The following is a 22,650-nucleotide window of genomic DNA, read 5'->3' as shown; positions in this document are numbered from 1 at the left end:
TTCTTGCTGAGGAGCAATAGGAGATGTTCATTTTCGGAGGGAATCAATGTTATTCCCGCTATTCCACGGAGTGGGGTTGTAGAGACAGTCAGAACGGTAATGAAGCCCCTCTTCTGCCGTAGCATCAAAGGACAGGTCAGGTCAGAAGGGGGAGGTCTCTAGGCCAAGCTCCCTCTCAAAGCAGGGTCAGTTGTGACATCAGATCATGTTGCTCAGGGTTTTATCCAGTCTGGTCTTGAAAACCCCCAAGGATGGAGACTGCACACCCTTTCTGAGCAGCCTGTTCCCCTGCTTGACTGTCCTCGTCGTGACATTTCTCCTTGTATCCGTCAGAACCTCTTGTTTCAGTTTTACTCGTTGCCTCTTGTCCTCCCACCATGGACCTCTGTGAAAAGCCTGGCTTTATCTTCTTGATGACCTCCCGTAGGTACCAGAAGGCTGCTGTTAGGTCCCCCCAAAGCCTCCCTCTGGTAAGCTGAACAAGCCTAGCTCCCTCAGCCTCTCCCAGCAGAGCAGGAGCTCCAGCCCTGACCATCCTGGTGGCTCCCCACTGAGCTCCCTGCAGTCTCTTGGTCTGTTTCTTGCACTGGGGGCCCCACACCTGGATGCAGTATTGCCGGTGTGGTCTCGTGTCTGGCAGTGGGAAGGATAACCTCTTTGCTCTGCCTCTTGACCAGGACGCTGCCGAGGCCGGGGGCCAGCCCGTGTTCCCTCGCTGCCCGCCAAGCCCCCGGCTCTTCGCCTCGGAGCTGCCCCCCAGCCCCAGCCTGCCCACTGCAAGGGGCGATTCCTTCCCAGCGTGGGACTTTGCATCCGTCCTTGTTGGAATTCATGGATTCCTGCTGGCCCGTTCCTGTCTAGGCCCCTGTGAGGTGTCCAGCTGGTCACTCGACTTGGCAGTGCTTCGGATATCGATTTCCATAGCGCTCCCCTCCTCATTTAAGAAAAGAAAATGGAGGAGAGATGCTTACAGCAGAGAAAAATAACAAATGGGGAATAGAGAGAATAAAATGAATCATTGTAAAAGCAGCTACATAAAATAAAACAAAAACTACTACCCACACCTTGAATACTTTTAGATTATCTAACCGTCCCCTTCACCCTTCATGTGAAATACTTTGCTTTAAACACTTTAGAAGAGCTTCACAGCAGGGACTGTGAGCTCCCAGGTAGACCAGGGCTCCCACACCTACAGCTCTTCACGGTCGATGGCCGAGAATTTGCAGCAGCTTGTTGGTGACTGTTGGTAGCCGGTGTCTCCTCGGGCCTGGCAGCCGCCTGGCCAGGCTGCTCTTTGCAGATCAGGAAATTTGAGAAAGATGAAGCAGCTTCCCACACGCAGGAGGTACCCAACGCAGTAGTACCTGTCTACAGGACGCCCAGCGCGTCCCCAAGACAAGCTCTAATGGTGCTGGACCGTGTTCTCTGACAGTCTGGGCAAGGTGACAGAGCTCTGTGCTGCATAAATTTCCTTGTTTCAACTTGTGGCCATTCCCAGGTGAGAAGCAGAAATAAGCATAAAGGCATGACTGGTTTTTTGGATCATCATGCTGTTAAGAACATGACAGTGTCTGTACTGAATCAAACCGTGGCTCCATCTAGTGCAGGATCCTGTCTCAAGCCTTGCTCTTAAGCAGATGCCCAGGGAAGAGTGAAAACAGGGCAAGGATATGCTCTTTCTCCCGAATACTCACCCAGGCAGCTACCATCTTCAGTTCAGAGGCTTCTGTGCACGTAACAGCCCACAAAAAGTGCATCGGCCGTGGCTTTGTCCAGCCTCTCTTTGAACTTGTTCTGTGCTTCCAGTTCATTATGCTGCCTTGGTATTAAAAATCCCCAAACGGCGTTCAGCGAAAATAGCACAGCTTTGAGCACAGCGATAGTCTGAACAGCGGGATGGGATGCAGAGTTCAGTGCTCACTGGCCAAAATACTCCCCTTCTCCCCCAGCGGACTCTGCATCTGCAGGCGTTTGGTGAAATCGCGACCATAATGCGAGGCAGTTGCCAAAGCCCTTTGAATGCTGCTGGCTGTTAGAGGAGAAGCAGGTGGTCACCATGCTGCTGTGCCAAGACGTGGCTTTCGGCCATCTTGAGTGTTCTCTCAAGAGCAATTTGAAACCTTGAAAACAGCTGAACTGTGGCTGCAAAGAAGGAGGCAAGTAAGGGATGGGCATCGCAAAGCAGGACGCAGTGAGGAGGGGCAGGGTGATGCAGGAGGCTGGAGCAAGCTGCGTCGGGTAGCACACATCCCGGCAAGTTCTTGCACCGAATTCGCTGTGTTCGTGGATTTTCCCTCCTGTCACTTCTCTTAGCAGGATTCTGACACGCTTTCACTGAGTAGTACAAGTACCTGGGAAAGCTCTCGCTGTGCAACCAGGTAGTAAGTTCATGGTAAAAACGGCTTTCTGGGGCACTTCCAATTCTTGCAATACGTAAGATCCTGCTAGACCCTGCTTCTGCATTCAGTCTCGCACATCGAAGCATATGTAACCCCTCGGGGGGAGGGGGGAAGTGCGACACAAGAGCAGCGAGCGGGAGAGCGCGAGAACCCGCCCCTGCGGGTGGCACAACCTGGCTGCGCCCGGCTGTCTGACACGGTGGCGCTCGGGTGTCGGCAGGTTTGATCGAGCAAGGGCTCAGTTCTGTCACTGTTGCGTTGCTCTGGAGAGCGTTCAGCCTGGCTGGAAAGCGTTGGGCACAGCCGGCTGGTGGATTTAAAACAATGTAAGATGTTGTGCGAGCCTGCGGCCGCCCCGCTGAGCCAAGTGAGCGCAAGCGAGGGGCCAAACTGCAAACACCTGCACCAGGCAGGTGAGGGATGGAGTGGAAGGTCAACTCGGAAGGGAGGTGGGGTGGGGGGAGGGAAAGGATGTCGTCTGTCCACTTTGCGGCGGCTGTCGTGCGCTGGATTCTCTAGAGACATCCTCTCTGACTTCACTGTTCATCTTGTTTTCCAGGTGAAGACGAGAAACTTGCTGCTTCTTTGCTAGATGGGAAGTTTCCCCGGAGCACATCGATGCAAGACACCGTTAGGGAAGGACATGGGATTCCACCACCACCTCAGACAGCCCCACCCCCACCTCCTTCTCCATATTACTTTGACACAGGCCCCCCTCCATCCTTCTCGCCACCTCCACCCCCAGGAAGAGCTTACGATACCATAAGATCAAGCTTTAAGCCAAGCCTGGAGGCTAAACTCCACGGACTCCCGCAGGTCATTAGCGCAGCTGAGATGTATGATCAGGCGAGGACTTCCATTCCTTACCCTGAAAGGCAGAAGAGGGCCCGATCCATGATAATCCTACAGGATTCCTCCCATCTTCCCGTGGAGCCAACAGAGATCCCCCGGCCTGGCCCATCCGCAACCCCTCCGGAGAAGCTGAAGAGGAAGGGGCGAGTGATTGACAACCCTTATGCCAACATGGGTCAGTTCAACGTCAGCCTGTTTGCTCCCACCAAGCCACAGAGGAAAAAGAGTCCTCTTGTTAAGCAGTTACAAGTGGAGGATGCCCAGGAGAGAGCAGCGCTGGCCATCACCGGCGGCTTCACCCGGGAGCCCTCTCCCACCCGCAGGAGCCATCGCCTGAGTGGAGTGGAATATCAACACCATGCCGGCATCGCTCAGGTCGAAGCCACGAGCATCCCCTTTGCCACTGCCATCGCTGGAGTCATGAAGGACCGAGACCGTCGTCTGGATGAGAGGCGGAAATCCACTGTCTTCCTCTCGGTTGGGGCCATTGAAGGGACCCCCCCCAGCAGCGACATGCCATCCCTGCAGCAGTCCAGGTCTATTGATGAGCGGTTGTTAGGAAGCCGAGATGTACTACTGCCTTCCCCTGTCTCAGCTTTAAAGCCATTAATTAGCAGCTCATCCTCAACGTTCATCCACCCCCTCACAGGAAAGCCCTTGGATCCGAACTCACCACTGGCGCTTGCGCTGGCCGCAAGGGAACGGGCCCTCTCAACTCAAGTCCCATCCCGGTCGCCCACCCCGATCCACAGCCCAGACTCAGAGAGAGCAGCACCCCTGTTTGTGGACATCCAAACCAAAGAACCAGAGAGGGGCGAGTTGGAGAGCTTGGTGTCCCCTGCGTACTCACCCGGAGGCAAAGGGGCAATTGGAACAGACTCTGGGACTTTGGCCCCTGCGAAGAGCCAGTGGGGGACTCCGTCCACCCTGAGAAAAGAAACCGAGGCAAGAGCAGAAACACCTGGGAAGGAGGAGAAAAAACAAGAAGACAAGAAGTCCATGATTATTAGCATAGTGGATACATCACAGCAGAAGACCGCTGGCCTCATTATGGTTCATGCCACAAGTAATGGCCAAGACGAGATAGGACTTGAGATAAAAGAGGAGAAACCAGCTGTCCCTGAAGCATGCACAGAGCCGGCAGAGTCCCCCAAAGCAGAGCCCCAGCCCAGTCCCGCGGGGAAGCCTCCGGTCAGTCCAGCCTCTGACAAGACGTTGGGACAAGGGAGTTCGGAGGAAGAAGTGGAGCCCTACACGGTTACCCTCCCACCAGCTCAGCTGTCTTCAAGTGACGAGGAGACCAGGGAGGAGCTGGCCAAGATAGGGCTGGTGCCTCCACCAGACGAGTTTGCGAACGGGGTACTGGTCACCACCCCTGGCACACCGGTCAGCCACCTGGCTACGCCTAGCACGCCATCCATACCAGCGGCAGCAGTAGCACCTTCTACCACTGGCGGAACACCCTCAGGGAAGCCCTCTGATGCCCCCGTAGCCCCGGAGTCTGCTGCAGACTCGGGAGTGGAAGAGGTGGACACCAGAAGTTCAAGTGACCATCACCTGGAGACCACAAGCACCATCTCTACGGTCTCCAGCATGTCTACATTGTCCTCAGAAAGCGGGGAGCCTACTGACACATACACTTCCTTTGCGGATGGACAAACTTTTATACTCGAGAAGCCACCAGTGCCTCCAAAGCCAAAACTCAAGTCCCAGCTCAGCAAGGGGCCAGTTACTTTCAGGGACCCACTTTTGAAGCAGTCTTCGGACAGCGAGCTCATCTCCCAGCAACATGCGGCCACTCTGGCATCCGCCAGCATTGGCCGGCCACGCTACCTCTTTCAGAGAAGGTCCAAGCTATGGGGGGACCCCATGGAGAGCAGGCCGATCCATGGGGCTGACGATGACAAGCCAACTGTGATCAGTGAGCTAAGTTCCCGACTACAGCAACTGAATAAGGATACACGATCACTGGGGGAGGAACCAGCCGGGTCCACGTTAGATCCCGGGAAGAAGTCACCGGTGGTCGCGGCACGGTAAGACACTGGTCGCTGGCCAGGGGCGGGGGCGGGCGCAGGGCGCAGGCACCCGGGGGGACGGGGAGGTGCATAACCAGGGTGTAGCTGTGCCCGGCAGTCCTGGTGTGCTTTGAGGGGCGTCCCAGAGGTGTCGGGACTCCTCAGCTGCACAGGGAGAGGTAACGCTGAGACATGCTTTCAGAAGTCGGTGTGATCTGCTCCTGGCTCCTCTCTCCGCACCGCACACACGTAGCGAGTCACACTGTTGCTTTTTCCCTTTAAATTGCCTTCCTGTTGCTCCATGTTCCTCCTCTGTCTCAATGCTGCTGTTAAGCTGCTGTATTTAGTTGTGGGTTTCACTTCTAAATGTCTGCTCCTGAACAATTAATAACAATGTGTGTTTCTCTAGTGCTTTTCATTTCAAAGGATCTCCAAATGTTGTCAGACTGTGTATTAGAGCTCTGGTCAGTCCCTGCTGAGCGGGAGCGTCACGAGGGTGGGCTGTGACAGCCCGTAGAAAGGACACGGCAGCACCAGCCCGACCTTTGTGGGCTGGGGCAGAGCTCGGTGCCGTTTCTGGAACGAGCCAGCTCTGGTGAGCTGCCGGGAGGTGTTTTGGCAGGGAGCAGCCGGGGGGGGTTCGGTGTGGCTGCGGGCAGGGGGTGCAGCCGGGCATCCCTCCCACAGGGGCTCGCGGTGGCCGTCTCCTGGCGAGCGCAGCGCTGGGTCACACACGGCTGCGGGCCGGGGGGGGTTGGCTGCTGGCTCAGCGCCTGAGCGTGGTAGATCCTCTCAGCCCCTTTTCTCCTCCTCCACACACCGACCTGCCCAGCGGAGCTGAAAGGTCGCAGCCGAGGGACCCCAGGACACGCAGGAGCCTCCTTCTCTTACAAAGTCCTGCCTGGGTTCCCTCGTCCCTCATGGCACTTGGGAGACACCGGGTCCCTGTCCCTTGCTGGAGCTGTGACCGTCGCGCTCCCCCGGCAGCACAGACCTGCCCACGTCCCTCGCGCTGCCCCGCACTGCTCCTGCCCGGCGTGACCCACCTGGCCACCCACCGACCTGCTGGCACCCGGCGTTTGTCCTGACCTGCTGCCCTGCAGCAGCAGTGGCCCCTTTGTCCCGTGCTTCCACCCCAACATCCCCACCTAACTGCAAAACTAAACTAAACCAAACAACCCTTAAGTTAGAGCCCAAGATGTGAGAGCGAACCACTACAAGGCTCTGAAATTTGAAGTTACAGCAGGAAGTGACCCAAAACTCTCCAGCCCCGTGCCACCCTGTCAGGACGCAGCCACACAACGCGTCCCACGGTAGCAAAGCCACAGGAACCAGGTCCCACCAGTGGGTGGTTGCCAGGGGTCAGCGAGGTGCCAGTTCAGCAGGGAGCTCTGAGTGAAGGGGAACCCTTCTTTTGGAAAGGTTTTCCTAAGCAGGTCATCACGGTGACAGGTTACAAGTCCACGTGGTGCTGGCACAGCTGGAGACGTTTCAAGCTGTAGCACAGGGGACAAAGTGTCCTCCCTGACGTACCCCCCGGGTCACATCGCTCCATCCTTCAGCTGGCTCACATCTCCCTGGCCGTGCTGGTCATCCACCTCTCAGTAGGTGCCAAACTTGTAGTTAATGACCTCAGTGTGGAATCAAATCTCTGGATCTTGCCCTGCTACGCTCTCAGCTCTCTGGATTCAGCCCCAAATGCACGATGGCCGTTCCCTGGAGACCGGTGTCTCACACGTGGTCCCTTCCCCCTGCTCCGCTCGGTCAGGAGCCGCGGGGTCCTGCACTGAGCGCACTTGGTTTAAATTTGGGGACCCTTCTGAAATCAGGCGCTCTCTGCCTCCTGTTCCAAAAAAGTGCTGCCTGTGCATGTCTCCAGCGGGACATTACCGGCCTTTCAGGGCAGCCGGGCGCAGCTCCTCCAGCCGTTCGCCCGTGCCAGGCGCTGGCCCTCCGCTGGGGCTTGCTCTGGGGCCCCGCTGACCCCCCTCACCCCGGGGTGGCGGAGGGGCTCTGCCTTGGCTGCCCTCGGCCCACTTCAGGCTCCCAGACCAGCAGCAAAAAAGCACCCGTGCCTGCCCGTGGGGTGGGAGCGCAGCCCCCCCGCCTGTCCTCGCCCCTTCCCTGGCCCCCCGTGTCCATCCAGATCCTCCCTCGGCCAGAGGTGTGCGAGTACCCCCCCGTTCCTAGGGGACACCCCTTGCCCATCCTCTGCCTCTCCTCAACCCTTCCCGTCCTTCACGCCTCCACTTCTTCCGTTTGACTCCTGCGCTTCCCTCGCCCCCGCCTCTCCCCAGAGCACAGACGCTGCCGAAGCTCCCCCCCCGCCCCGTGACACGACGCTGCATTTCACCTTCTGTAGAGACCCCAACCCCCTGCCCCGGGAAGCGCAGCCCTTCCTCCTCTCCTTACCCACCCTGCCGCCAAGTGCTCGGCCCTCTCAGCTGTCCTGCAGAGTTAAGTGTTCTCATTCCTTTTTCTGAAAGCCATGGCCTTTCAGCTCTGAATTTTTTATGCTCCCAGTTGATGTCAAAGACTTGAAATATTTCCCAGGAAGTCAGCTGTAAATAGAATATTTAATGATGTCAGCCACGCTCCTTCACTGTGAAAAATTCCTCTCTTTAATGAAATTGCTGTAAATTCAGAAAATAATGTAAAGAGCAGTTAGATAAGCTTAGACAACCCATTCCAACACACATTTTCCAGTCTGGGAAATGGGCCTGTCCATTTTTCCTGGGCCTGTCCTGAGAATGGCAGTATTACCTAAAGCTCCCCCGAGAGCCACCCCTGGTGGTGCTGAGGAGGAGCGAGATGGGACCGTGCTGGCGGGGTGGCCCTGGAGCATCCCCTCAGGGTCTGAAGGCCGCTGCACCCCTTTGGCCAGGCTGCGTGAAAGCCCGGGTGATGCTGCGGCCAGAGCCCGTTTGAGCCCCTCCAGGGGTGTTTGGAGCACTAAAGGGCAGTGACCCGACTTGTGCTGCAGCTTTTTCTGTCATTCTTTAGCTCTGCTCCAGGCAGGGTCGGGAGCCAAGCCAAGGCTCTTACCTAGACCCAGAGGTGTTCTTGAGTTCCGCAGGACTTGGGGATGACGAGGTGCCCTTGCAGGAGCTGCTGCGGCAGGCGGAGCCGCTTGCCTGCGGTGCCACGTTTCATTGCTGGAGTTCCCTCCTAAGCCCATTAAATTCTGAATTTACAGTGGTTCCATCTAAGAGCAGGTGCTGCCTCTGGACGTGGCGGCTGTAGTGCAGGCCCTGGTCCGTTTCTCTTGCAGAGGTCTGTGAGGGTCCTGGCTGGGGACCCCGGGAGCAGAAGACAAACCACTTCCTCCGTAACTCTAACTCTGGCCGTATCTCCTTCCAAGACGGTCTCCCGCAGGAGGACATTTGACAAGAGGGACTGAGAAAGAGGCCAAGAAATACTGAGAATGAGAACATAAGGTCAGAGTTAAGGTGATCGATAGAGACGATCTTTATTGCAGCCTCCCCAGGCCCGGGCTGAGCGTGCGAGGGAAGCTCTGCTGTGCCCCTGCTGTCGGAGGAAGGCTCCGCTCCCCGGGCAGTAGCGTGCCCGCTTGCCGAGATGCCACCCCCGCTGAGACGCCGTGGTCGGGCGGTGGCAGTGACAGCAGAGTGGCATTGCTCTGTCCCGTGGGAACAAGTGATGAGCCTTGAGCGGGGGACACATGGACTCTGCTCTGCTGGGAGCTGCCCGGACCGTTCCGTGGCACAGCGTGTCTCCGAAGGCTGACACGAGGCCGGCAGCAGCGACCTCCGTGTTTCACGTGAGTGGGATCCTTGAAGATCCAGTGTCCCAACACGCTGTAGCCTGTGCTCAGCCGAGCTGCAGGAGAGCCACCAGACGTCTTGGCGTCTCTGAGCTGCACCAGCCGGCCCCGGACGGAGCTCCTGCCGCAGCAGAGGCCCAGCGGGCGTTCCGCTGAGCAGCGCGAGGACCCCGTGGCCCAGAGCTGCTGCCCAACGCTGCAATGGATTCATCGTGTGACATCCATTACCACAATAAAGCTGACGCCAACTAACGAGAGGTGTACGTTTGTGATTAGCGACCCAGTGAGTCAGAGCTAGCGCTGCAGATGCCGGCTGGAGAACTGCATGAGCACCAGAGCCCAAACTCAGGCGCTTGAGGGTGACTCGTGTTAAATGGGCGACGTTAAGCCCTGTGTTGGGGTGGCATCAGTGTTCAGTGTCCCTTGTCCTGTGACTGGCCGTGGCCACCGGCCTCAGCAGGCTGGTGTCATCCCCCCCCGCGCATGGTCCTGCTCAGACCCCGACCTCCCGCCTCCGCTGAGGGGCTGGCGCGGCGCCGCCGGCCCGGGAAGCTGAACCTCAGCTCCTCTTGGCTCAAGGCAGAAGCATCACAAGTGTCAGCACGGTCCAGGGCTCCAGCTAACGCAGCCGAGAACCTGGGTTAGGGGGTGCTTTGCAAAGGGTGGTTGGTTGGTTGTTTGTCTGCTTGTTCGTTTATCTTTAAGCAACAGCCGAACATGCCAAATGTATCATGTGGAGCAGAATTTTAGATGCAAAACTGAGTTTTTCAGGTGCTGTTCTGGAAACCCACAACTGCTTTGTATTTCTACAGATCTGAAAGAGAGAGAGAAGAAAAATAAGCCCTTTAGGCATTTAGCTCCTAGGGTAAAGCTACCTCTTTCTATATAAACTCATCAATTAATTCTGTTTCAGTTAAATGGTGTAACATTTCTGGTGCAAGCTTTCAGCCGCTGCAGATACAACCCCCTGTTTCCTTGTAGGCTTTTTGTCTCTTCATGGTGTCTCAACTCAGGCACAAAGCGGAGCTGAGCTCGCTTTCCGCAGCCAAGGGGATTGTCCGTGGAGAGCTGATGAAAAGCTGGAGATTGGCATTGATGAGGCCAGCTGAGATCTGCGCTTCTCGGCGCCTCCCCTCGAGGGAGTTTGGGCCATTTCGGGGAGTTATTTGTGCTGCAGTGAGGTCCGGAGGGGAGGTGGCACAGTCTGGGCAGGGGCCCAGCAGCAGCCCCCGCCCGTGGCGGGTGGAGGCTGAAGCCCCTCGGCAGGCGAAGGCAGTGTCCTTCAGCCACGTCCCACAGGACATCCCCCCAGCCCTGCCCACAGCCCTGCCCACAGCTCTGCCTGCAGCGAACGGCCCCCGCTCCCCCGAGCACCCCACCTTTCCTCACAGGCCGGGCGCAGCCACCGAAGAGGAAGGCAAACCTGCAGCCCCGTGACGAAGGCTTAGCAGGTCTCCATCCCACTTCCCCGTGGCAGCTGGACTTAGAGACGCTGAACGATGCGTCCTTCACTCCCGGGGCTGCCCTTCCCGGGGGGGCTGCGGGGGGCTCACCCAGCTCCAAGCAGCAGCGGCCGGAGGATGCTCTGCCTTCCCTTCGGGTTGCCATGGCATTTTCCCAGTGTTCACCGCAGGGCGTCAGGCTGAGGATGGGGCGCTCCTGAGCCCAGCTTTTCCACGTTAGACACGGCTCTGAAGCCAGCAAGGGAGTGGGAAAGCGCAGGCTGTTGAGAGAGAAGCAGATGGAGGTTGGGTATTTGGAAAAGCAAGAGTTCCGAGGGGCTGCTGTGACAGCGTAGCGATGGAGAGAGCACCCACCATGGGGAAACGCTCCCCTCGGCCCGAGGTGACACCCCAGTCCTACACCAGCTCAGCGTTTCCTGCCGCTGGTGCCCGGGGAGGGTCTGGCTTTGACGTTGCCGTGCGTTGCCTACAAGGAGACAGGGGCATTGTAGGTAGCAAGTCTCCGCATGCGTCCGTGTCACAGCAAGCACCGCTGGCTTCACCTCATCTGGTCACTAACATCTACTAATCACAGCTCATCCGCTCATCCCATGAGTGAGTAGAAGAGCAAACCGTGACTCTGCCTCATGCTTGTCCGGAGCGAGACTTTGGGAAGAGCAGTGAGGGGTTGGGGGGGCCTCGGGGAGAAGAGCTCTGGGTCCCACCAAGACTCTCTCGGTGCCAGAGCGGCCTGAAAGGGGGAAGCGTGAAAGCCTGAAGAGTTCACTCCTTGTGAGTCGAGCTCTGGGAAGGTCCCCGTGCAGTTGTTTATCACCCAAGCACAGGAGAAGAGCTGTAAGAGCTGCTCCTGTCAGGGCTTTAGCAGACTAGAGGGGGAAGTCACAGAAAAAGGGCTTTTCTTCTTGTATGGAGAAGTACGAGGGGACCCATTTAAATTTCAGGATTTTTGTCAGCAAACAGGAGGCAAAGCAGCCGCATGGCAAGGGACCCGTGTGCTGCCTGGCGCAGCTCTGCAGGCAATCTCCAGTGAGAGCCTGGGGAGAGATTGGCTTGGAGAGTCCGAGGGGCAACACACGAGGAGACTGGAAGTCTCCTGTGGATACCAGCCCTAAATTTCCTTTTCCTACAAAGAAGAGATCAGAGGAGCACAGAACAGGCTTGCTGCAATGAGATCTAATGTTTATTTAAGGCGTAAGCAGCTTGCTGCAACGAGAGATGTAACGTTTAGTTAAGGCCTAAGCAGCTCTTACATCCATAATGCTCTGACCCTGCCAGAACCTCGCTGGTGTAAATGTGTCTGGGTCTGCTCCCAGTTCTCCCAGTTCCACGAGGGAGCACAGGCAGGCTCATGGCTGAAGGACTCACAGTCCAGCTACAGCACCATCCACAAAATTGCCCAAGAAAACCCATAGCTGAGGGCCGAGACCCTGTTGTGTGGAGAAGCGTGAGAGGGCGAACGGTCAGAGCGCGTGCAGGAGTCCTCCTGCTCTTCCACATCACCCCTCCGGCGTAGCAGGTCGGTCACCGCGGCACAGCTGGGACACGGTCCCGGGAGGTGCCGGCCCTTCCCCAGGGGAAAACCACGCGTCCCTCAGCCGGCCAGGCCAGGGGCTGCCCGAACACCTCCCTGCGCAGCTCCGGGCTGGATCCTCTGCTGAAACAGCTCAGCCTTCAGCTGTGGGTGACCTGGCCGTGCTTTCCACCCGCCGGCCCCTCTTTGGCCAAGCAAGCCCTGCCTGGAGCCTCTGCGCTCACTGCCCAGCTCCTGGCCACTTCTCCCCATTCCCAACAACTTCACCTGCAGAAAAGGGATAAAACTCCGAACGCAGTGGTCGTTTGATGTTTGTAGCCGCTGTGCCAAAACAAACCGTTGCTGGAAGCCCCTGGTATAGGGAGGGCCCTGGAGATCAGGGAGACAAGGAGGAGGTGGCCATGTCACCTACGTGGGACGAGGCCCCTCACTCCCTCCTGATAGCCACAGCCGAGGGGATTCCTGGCACACAACGAGGTTTGGAAAGCTGAGGAGAGCAGCCCAGCACCCAGGCAGCGGGTGCAAGGTCTCCCTTGCCCCTGGAGGACATGCCACTTGTCCTGCCTGCTCACTGGGGAGCAAACGCCCAGGGCAGGTCCTTTGGCTCAGCCCAAGGGGGTTCAAGTAGTCCTGCGCCAGAGGAGCTGTGATTATCCCCTCTGGGAAACACTCACTCACTGCAAGGGCCTAATCCTGTTCCACTGACCTTTGGCTGTAGCCGTTCTCACAGTCATGAAAGCAAAACACTGAACACAGCTATTGGGTGAAGTCAGAAAAGGCGTTGAACTGTATTTGCCGCTCTTGTTCTTGCTGTGGGGCACTTTTTCTCATGCATATGTTGTTTCCTTCCCCTCCCTCTTCTGCCCTTCCCCAATCTCTGTCCTGTCCCTTCCCTGTCTCCCCCCCTCCTCCTCCAGCTGTTACAAGTAGCACTGTCGGATCCTTCAGGCTTTGGCTGTTGAATTCATGCAGTTATGAATGTCCCGTACCCTGTAGTGAGCACACGGGTGTAACCCCAGCCAGTGTGGAACGTCCCGACCTCCCCTGGCCCCAGAAGCCCCGTGTTGGCCATTTCTCGGGTCCCCTCGCCACCCCCAGTCTCGCCCCTTCCCCAGAGCTGCCCAGGGCTCGGCCACCCACCCCAGATGGCCGAAGCCTTCCCGCGCGGCGCTGCAGGGCCTGCCCTGTCCCTGTCCCCGTCCCCATCCCTGGGTGCTCCTGGGCCACGCACGCCGGAGCCCCCGGGCCCTGCCGAGACGGTGCCGCTCGGCCCCGGGCTGCGTGATGAAGTCCGTTCGCTCTTCTCCGTCTTGTTGCCGCCCCGGACCGGAGCTAACATTCTCTCTCATTGCCTCTCTTCCTGCTCTCCATCTGCATGTCCGCGCTGCTCTGTCTAGAACCGCCTCTGGCCTCCGGAGGGTGGGCGAGTTGTGTAAGTGAGCATGTTCTCATCCCATAGCAAACTCACCTCGTCTCCCCGCGCCCGTGCCGGGGCCCGCTCCCCGCTCTCCCAGCTGGCCGAGGGCGGGCAGCGGCGCTGGTGCTGGCATGTGAGTGTCCCCCCTCCCGCCCTGGTGTGCCCCGGTAGCATGTCCGTGTCCCTGTGCTGTGCTGTCGTGTGCTGCTGCTCGGAGGTGACGACTGAGGAAATTCCCTCGGGCTTCTGTGGGATTCGTCCCGTGGCCCGGACAAGACCGTTGGGCCCCCATCGCGAGGGACACCCAGCCAGTGCAGGGGAGGGACCTTGGCAGCGGTGGGGGGGGGTACCCTGGCAGCGGTGGGGAGGGACCCCGGCAGCGGTGGGGCTGAGCCAGCTGCTGCCCCAGGAGGCACCATCTCCTCCCTGAGCCTCAGCAGCTCCCCCCGTGTGTTCGATGCACCAGGCTTCCCCCTCCCCACAGGGTCATGACTTCCCAGTCGCAGGGTGTCCCCAGGTCACCTTCTCGAGCTCTAAAGCCCCGTGAGGCCGAGGCGGCAGCATCTCAGGCTCTCTGAGATCACACGGCCATCCCAGGCTGGGGATCAGTGACCAGCAGGGAGAGGGGGGGCCTGGAAGAGACCAGTGGGGCAGAGCCACAGGAGATCCAGCCCAGTGACCCACAGCGGGTGACATACAGTGTCCCCAGGGCAGTCACCAGTGGCACAAACTTGCCAGTGGGTAAGAGTTCACCTGAGACAGCTGTAGGGAAATTGGGGTACAGAGAACCGACCCCCCTTCTCCCACACTGTTGCTGGAGGGGTCCTTGCTGGCAGAGGCCGTGGCCCCAGCAAGTCCCAGTTGCCACCAGAGCTGCTGGAATCCCTCGGCAGGCCCATGGCTGAGGAGCTGTGTTCGGGCTGGACCAGGCACGGGGTCCCTTGAGCTGCCTGGCAGGATCCCTCCCCCACTCCCGGAGGTGACCCCGGGCCTGGGTGGGCACTGGGGGGTTGAGCTGTGGCACGTGCCCCCAGTCTGGATGCCCACTGGGCGAATTTCCCCAGCGTGCATGGCCAGCTGTGTGGTCTTGGTTGTGCTTCTTCTGTGTTTATTTGTCTGTCTGTCCTGGGTTTTTTTACCTGTAGCGTGTATGAAACTAGCTACCTCCATCTGTGTCGCTTCCACGTGTGAACGCAACCCCAGAGCCCGCGCAGAGCTCTGGACAGTCTCACGTTTGATTTTACTTGTCATTTTCTGCCAAGCGCTGAATTTTCCAAGTCTGCATCCCCTCCCCGGTGCCCAGCTGGACCGGGCCAGTCCCGGGAGAGCAGAACAGCAGCACTAGGAGCCTCCTCTTGCCAGACGCCCTGCACCGCCGCCGGTGCGGCTCCTTCCCCGGGGATCAGCTCTGCCCCAGTCCCAGGCTGGTTCCAGCAGAGACTCAGAAGCCGTCTGGCCCGCTCCGGTCCTTCTGCTGGAGCAAGAGGTTGTAGAGCCCCCAGGTCTGGCCGGAGAGGGAGCGCTGCTCTGGCTGGAGCCGGGCGGGGAGATTCGGTTCTGCGCAGCAAATCCCGCTTCGTTTGCGTGTGCCCGGCGGCGGGAGGGTCCTCATGTCATCGCATCGCCCATGTCTTCATGCATTCAGTCCTGTTGCTGGTGTCACAGAGAGTCTGAGCGTTCGGGGTCGCACCCAGGGGAGATCTGCGGCCCATGTCAGCGCCACAGGCGCCAGGCTCGGCCCTCAGCCACGTGCTGCCTGGCGCAGGACAGGCCCTGCTCAGGCTGTCTCCTGCCCCCAGCCCAGCAGCTGCTCAGAAAGCGCTGGGGGACGATGGCTCGTCACGCTGAACGGGAGCTGGCTCGTCCCCGTCCCGCTGAGCCGGCGTTTCAGACAATGGCAGTGCCTGCTCCCGTCCAGCACCGTCTGACTGACTGTGGTCGTCAGCTGATGTTTCCTCTCTGTTGCACAGCCCTGTTTGTGTGAAAGCTTTGGACATTGTTTCGCCGGCGCCCAGCATCCCTGCCCAACCCGAGCGCGAGCTGCGGCCGCCCCATCCAGCCCCGCGGGCCCCGATGAGCCATGAACACGCAGCCCCTGCCCGTGCCCGGGGAGCTGCCGTGGGCTGTGTGAGAGCGGAGAGGGGAACAGCAGGCACTGCCTCTGCCCGGCGCCCGGCACGAGTGGCATTAGTCCCAGTTGTGCCTGAAGAGGTTAGGTTCAGATTAGGGTTAGGGTTAAAGTTTGGGTTAAGATTGGGGCTAGGGCAGTTCGGGTTAGGGTTAGGGTTAGCTGCTGTCTTGGTCCAAAAGGATCAGCGATAAACCTGGGTGTGCAGTCCATGCTGGTGCCCGCTTAACTGAGCACCTTTAACATTTTCTTAGCACAGGTTTTTGCATTGAGTTCCTTGGAAGGGACAGAGGGGTGCTGTAAACACAGGGCATTTTTAGGCTTCACAAGCGAGGAGGCTCAGTCCTACAATAGCTCTGAGGCTCTACCAGTTCAGCTGCAGGAGTGCTGGCGGCTGGCTGGAGGCACGGGGTTAGCCGTGTGTATGTAATTAGCTGACCCTGTAGATTAACCTTTCGTGTCATCACAGTTAAAACACTGATGGGCCAGCTTCCCCTCTCATTAGCTGCGCAAAGGGTCAGGCATCCACTGCAGACCGTGGTCATTTTCCCCTGCAACAAAATTTGTCACCTCAAATGTAAAGCTTCAGACCTGCTCTCCTCGGCACGGGGCGGGGCGCAGGCTCTGGGGCTCAGGCAGCGCTGCCGGCACGAGCCACGCTGCGGGGGTGCTCGCCCCACACCCAGCCCAGCGCAGGCACCGGGTGGAAAGCCGAGCCCATAACCCAGGCTCAGGTTTTAGTGGTCAGTGAGATTCCCAAGGCGAGCTGGGTCTGAAGGAAAGCAGTGAAACGGCTCAAGTGAACCCTCTGTGTCCGGCAGCCGCGGTGCCTCTGCCCTGCCAGAGCCTCGGGACCCACCCGGCGCGTCGTCGGGGATGGTGGGAGAAGGGCTGCGCCGTCGGGGCTCTCAGAACTCAGCGCTGGGAACTGGGAACCGAAAAACAAACACAAATGTGCCCTCCCCCAGCTCCTCTGAGACCAGCAAGGAACAAGAAGTAGGAGTAGTCCCCAGTCCTTTTCTGGGCACTTCTTGGACAAGGACCTCACTGCTGAGCCTTTAGGTGCTACCAGGGGCCCGGTAAACTCAAGTGCCACAGCCCTGCCACTGCCGGTGCCTGTCACCATCCCTTCATCTTCTACACAGAGGCTGCTGCGCGCAGAGGCCGTTGGGCACCTGTGACAGAGCCGGGAGCTCAGGAGACCATGGGACAGGCTGGTCTGACCCCGAAGACGGGTCCTGCTCCAGTTTGTAGGACAGTGCGGCGAGCTGGGAAGGTCAGTTAGTCTTTGGAGGTCGGGGGAAGATGCTCCAGCAGTGAGCAGCAAGAATGACTGCTGTGCTGGCTGCAGACGTGTGATCAGAGAGGAGAGGGGAATGATGGAGTGGGAGAGGACAAAAAAGGCAGTTTTGAAACAGGAAGGAGGCATTACGTTGAGAGGCCACAAAAGGGAATATACCTCCAGTGTTTCTGTGGCTGGCTGGCTATTTCCCAAATCCAGCCTCTGTATTTTATTGGGATAACATCTTATATACAGTTTGGGAGAGCCAAAAAATAAACAAACCCAACAAAAGTGCGGTTTGCTCTCACCTGCCCATGGCAGGCAGATGGGAGCTCTCCCTAAGAAAGGCACTGCAGTCGTAGATGGGCCCGGGCCAGCGTCCAGTCCGTAGGTGAATGTTGAGTATCGTCCTTCCAGCATCGCACCAGTTCAGTTCTGTCTTGGGTTGCACCTTGCACTGCAACAAACCCCAAAGCCTCAGAGCAGCAGCTTCATCCTTACCCAGGCACCAGCCGGGGTTCCCTGTCTTGTCCTCCCCCCACACAAAACCCCTTCCCCATGTCAGCTCTTGGGAAAGTCACAAGTTCTTGGCTCCTCTTCTGTCCGTGGCAGACTTGCAGGGGCAGCGCAGCTCGGCCCAGCCCAGTTCAGGAGTCACCGCCCCGTGCTGTGGCACGTCAGAAGTCAGGGCCTGAGCGACTTCATCTGTTCCTGCGGTTTTTAAAAGCACTTGTCTGCAGCTGTACTGTCGAGCATTCTCCCACCTGCAGTGCCTGTGCCCGTGGAGCTGCTGGCCACTGTCCTGCCGTCCTGTGACCCGCAAACTTTGCTGGTCCTACAGGATCTGGCATTAGGGTTTATTAAAAACTTGCGTTGTTAAATGGGGGTCCCTCGCTGACCATCGAATAGCAGCAGAGCTGACCTGATCCACACCACCGGTTGTGACGTGTTCAGCTGCTCTTAAGCTGTGGGCATCAGCTTCCTCATCTCTTTGTCACCCCCCGTGTCAAGGAAGATGCTCAACCTGTGCTACCTGTAGGACTTCCTCCCTCGCCTGCTCTGGCAATAAGCAGAAGGAAGTCAAATCCCAAGCAGACCAAGGAAATCTAGAAGGAGGTCACTTCCTAGGTGTAGAAACTTAAATCTCTCCCCTGCTTTTTCTGCAAAAAGAAAAGCTTTGCACTGTACCATGGTGTGACACGGATGCGGGAGACCCTGGCTCTGCCTGGTGCCCGGTGCAGAGGGGTGTCAGCAGTACACGTGCCTCAGGCAGGGAGGTTTGTCCTCTCTAGACTCTTTCACTGCCCTGAGTAGCTTCTGCTTCACCAGCCGGCAGGTTGCTCTCACCTGGGGACTTGGTGTGCTGCCTGCACATCTGCCCTCATCAGGGGCTGAGCACCTCCAGCCGTGCATGAGACGGTTCGGGCCCCTTTGCACTTCACTCGCCAGGCAGAGGATCAGGGGGGGGTTTGTTGTCTCCTCAGTGGTCAGATGTCACGGTGAGACTTGAGCTGAACGCAGCGTGCTGGGACGCTGGAGACACTTGGCTGAGGGAGCCGTGTGGGTTCCACGCTCGGTGCTGCTCGGGAAGGCCCCTCCTGGGCGGGCGAGCGTGTGTCCTCCTGCCGCTGCCCCTCGCGCGGGAGCGAAGGCGTTGGTCCCTGTTCCAGACAGCGGTTCAGGAGCTGGGCATCGGAGGGGTGGGAGAGGGATTACTAATATTGAGGAATTCTTCCAGAGCCAGAAGTAAGACTTCAGTCTGGACATGTTTTACAGAGAAAAAGATACCAGAAATGAAGAGTAGAAGTAGCTTGTCAGGTTTCATTGTGGGAAAAGGTTAATAGCAGGTATTTTGTAGTGGGGTCCCATTTCATTTAATAGATAACACATTTCATTTAATAGATAACATCCCTGGGTGTGCTTAAGGGTCGTTTGGATGAGATGTTGGGGGATGTGGTGTAGGGGAGAACTTTGTGGAGTTGGGCTGAGGGTTGGACTCGATGATCCCGAGGGGCTTTTCCAACCTGAAGGATTCTGGGATTTATTGTATGGAAACCACTGTGATGAATGAGAAGTCATGATTTGCAGAAAATATGAAGTTTTGGGGGACGTCAAGCTTAGAGAGGACAGTGAAGAGCTAGAGGGAAACTAGCCAAGCTAAATGAGTGACCCACATGAGAGCAGAGAAAGTTCAGTGCTAAGAAGTGTAAAGAGATGGGCAGCCGAGGGCAGCCGCCGGCTCTGCAGGCCAGAGAGCACAGGCCCTGTGAAGTGGGGGCGACAGCATCCCGGGTGATTCCAGGGCCCCACAGGCAGTGGGGAGCGAGAGCCGGTGCTGAAATGGTGGGGGCTGGCAGGGCAGGTTGGGCGCTGGTGGTGCTGCAGGAGCACGTTGCTGTTTGCTTGCTGCGTGTGCACCAGAGGAGGTTGCGGGTGCTGGCAGGAAGGTCTGGAGGAAGGTCCATGGGAAGGTCCGTCATCTCAAGCCCTCCCCGCCTAAACCCTGGTGGAGGAGTGACCTGGAGGAATGGGCTCCGGCACGTCGTTGCTTTCTCCTCGGGGCGTTGGCTGTCGGCTGATGGCAGGTCTGCGCAGGTCCTCCACCGTCTCACAGAAGAGTTGAGGTGGGAGAGGATCTCTGGGGATCGTTTGGTCTTCCCCCTACTCTGGCAGGGCCACCTAGAGCAGCCTGCCCAGGAGATTGTTACGTTGGGCTTTTAATATCTCCAAGGATCCCCACCCTCCACCACCGCTGTGGGCAACCTGTGCCAGTGCTTGGTTGCCCTCACAGTGAGTGAGGGATTTCCCATGTTGAGGTGGGATTTCCTGTGTTTCAGTCTGCGCCCGTTGCCTCTTGCCCTGTCACAGGCACCTCCAAGAAGAGTCTGGCTCCATCTTCTTTATTCCCCCCATCAGGTCACTGGTAGGTGCCCTTGAACCTTCTCCAGGCTGAACAGTCCCAGCTCTCTCAGTCTCTTCTGTGCCCAATACCTTCCTCATCTTTGTGACCCTTCACTGGACTCTCACTCCAGTAAACCCGTGTCTCTCTTGTACTGGGCCCAGTACTCCAGGTGTGCTCCACCAGTGCCAGGCAGGGAGATCACCTCCCTCGACCTGCTGGCAGCACCAGTCCTGATGCAGCCCAGGACACCAACAGCCTTTTTCTGCTGCGGGGACACGTTGCCGGCTCGTGTTGAGCTCGGTGTCTGCCAGCACCCCCAGGTCCTTCTCTGGAAAGCTGACGTGCAGTGGCTCAGCCCCTGGTGTGACCTGGTGGGTGAGGTCATTCCCCCCCTTCTCAGGTGCATGACGTCGCATTTCCCTCTGTTGAATTCCGTGAGGCTGCTCTTGGCCCGCTCCTCCCGTCAGCGGGGGACGCTCTGAGGGGCAGCACACCCACGGGGTGTATCAGCCACTCCTCCGTTCTGTGTCATCTGCACAAAACGTGTCTCCTCCCCTTGCTGAGGAGACCCTCTGCCCCGGGTATTTAATGACACCATCAGGAGGTCTTGGCCCCAGGACAGCCCCAGCGGGGTGCACCACAGGTCAGGAGCCTCCAGCCGGCCATCACACCCTTAGACCTGGCAGTTGGGGCAGTTCCCAGCCAGCCCCACCTTCCGCTTGGCCTGGCCGTACTCCACCAGTTTGTCAGTGAGGACCTCTTGAAATCCATCGCTCGTCCTTCCCCCACCAACCTCGTCACCTGGTCGTAGGCAGCCGCCATGTTGCTCAGACATGCTTTCCCCTTTGTAAAGCCATCCTGTCTACTCCTCATCACTCTCTTGTCCTCAGTGTGTTGGAAAATGGTTTCCCGGATGATTTGCTCCATCACCTTCACAGGGATTGATGTGAGAGGGGCCAGCCCGCCCTGCCCTGGGCCCTCCTTGAAGGCAGGAGTTCCTGCCGTGTTACGGCAACCGCTTCGCTGAGCACCTGGACAGCGGCTGCAAGCCAAGACAGGCACCAAGAGTGGGCTGCCACTTGCCAAATACTAGGCTTAGACCTAACTAAGCATGTTGGTTGCCATAACAACGCGATGGGCTGTGGAAGGAAAAGAAGAGGGATTGCCTTCTGGATGCTGAGCTTCTTCCGAGGGAGCTGAGCCCCGGCACGGGCGAGGTGCAGCCGCTTGGCTGCAGAGCCAGCGCAAGGTGAACCCCTGCAGATACCCCTCAGCCTCCTGTGGCCCGAGCGCCTCGTGGCTCCCCTGAGCCACCACGCTGCGGGGTTCTGGAAGGTTTTCCTGCCCGGTGCTGTGCGGACTCTTTGCCCAAACACCAAGGTAACGGGTCATCCACTCGATCTCTTTTGGCACCTTCCTGGAGGGAAAAAAACCCACAGTCTGGCCCGAAGGAGCCACCCCTCTCAGAAGAGGAGTATAGAGGTGCCCGACTTCCGAGTCCTCCCCACAGTGCGTCCCTTTCCATCCGGGCAGAATCTGAGGATTTGGGAAGTTTATCGGGGATTCCCGGGCAGGTGGCACACGGCAGCGGGGCTGTTCCACGCGCAGAGGTACGAGCTGCTTATACTGCGTGTGCGCAGCGCGTCGCTCGCTTTCGGAACACATCGGCTTTGTGGCTCACGCACAGTGCGGTTGCTGGGCCCCTTCGTAAAGTCTCTGACCCTGTGAAATCTCTTTTGGGAAACAGGAGACCAGTTGCACGTGCTCAGAGTCTGTCTGTGCATCGTAAGTCCAACGTGGACCAAGCTGCCTGATCTGTAGGACTTCACGCACAAGTGCTGCCTGTAGCTTCTGCATTTATTCCTGCTCGGGAGACTCCATACAGAAGTGCAGCAGCCCTTAGAGTTACAGGATTTAACCGTTCTCTCCTGGTTTGCTCGTTCTTGTGTTGGTCTGAAGATGAATTCTTCCAGTGCTGCTTCAGCATCGTCAGCCCTCCGGGTGCTGCTGGAGTTACTGCACCAGGAGGGACAGTACCTTGGGTACCATTAACCCCACTTGTTTGTAGCAGTTTTCAGGTGTTCCCTCGCAGCATCCCTTTGTTTTTCTGCTGTGAAAGAGGAGAGCTCAGAAATGCCAGATTTATCTTCCCTAATGAAAGTGCTGGCTGCACTAGTAGAGTCCTAAGAAAAACTGACAGGAGGAAATTAGGTCGCCTCTGGTGAAAAACCTTGTTCTCAGTAGTTCTTCAGCTAAGCCTCGCACACTGTTGGGCACCCTTTTCCCTGCGGGCTTTCTTTATGGGGATAAGCTCTCTTTGGATTCTTTTGCTGAGAGCCAGGAACAAATTTCTTGCTGAAATTCAGCAGTTAGGGAAGAGCAGTGGGTTGGCAAATGGTCCCCGAGAGGAGCTCATCAGTCCCCCGTGGGGCAGCTCGCTCTGCCGCTGGGGCCGTGCGCTGGCAGGGCGGGTGGCTGGGGGCTGCCTCTCGTCCTGGGGCTTCGTTTCTGGTCAGGGGAGGCTTCCTCGGGGCTCTGTGGAGAAGCGCGTTCCCTTCCACCTTCCAAAACAGGCCCGTACCCCGTCACCAGCCCCCCCCAAAGCAAACTCACCCGAGCGGAGCCTGTGGGCGTGCGAGAGCGCCCAGCTCGTGCCAGTGAGTTTATGTCCCGTTTGGCGGTTGTGTTATTTCCATGGTGACACGTAGCACGAGTGCTTCTGATTTTTGTTTTGGGGGCCATCCAGAGAGACTTTCTTTCCTTTCTGCACCCCTCCCCTTTGTCCTCCCTTTTCAGGGACAGTTCTCATGAGACAGTTCTGGAAGACAAAACCCTTTCCAAACGGGAGCTGTAGAGGTGTCATGACATCTGCGCATG

At 58.1% G+C, this 22,650-nt stretch overlaps 1 protein-coding gene across 7 annotated transcripts in view; it reads left to right on the top strand.

Annotated features, from left to right (window-relative positions):
• Positions 1-22,650, top strand: part of SHANK3 (SH3 and multiple ankyrin repeat domains 3) — a 350,787-nt gene that overhangs the window by 317,211 nt on the left and 10,926 nt on the right. For 4 of the 7 annotated variants that reach the window (XM_074828192.1, XM_074828195.1, XM_074828198.1 and 1 more), the window contains one exon: positions 2,959-5,284. In XM_074828192.1, coding sequence (XP_074684293.1) covers positions 2,959-5,284 — 2,326 coding nt within the window. Of the gene's footprint in view, positions 1-2,958; positions 5,285-8,537; positions 9,303-13,441; positions 13,477-22,650 lie in introns of those variants that run through there. The other 3 variants (XM_074828196.1, XM_074828193.1, XM_074828197.1) reach the window with 3 other exon arrangements.

This window comes from Strix aluco, chromosome 5 (assembly GCF_031877795.1).
Source record: "Strix aluco isolate bStrAlu1 chromosome 5, bStrAlu1.hap1, whole genome shotgun sequence".
Classification (NCBI taxonomy): Eukaryota; Metazoa; Chordata; class Aves; order Strigiformes; family Strigidae; genus Strix; species Strix aluco.
This window is presented reverse-complemented; position numbering and strand designations above follow the sequence as displayed.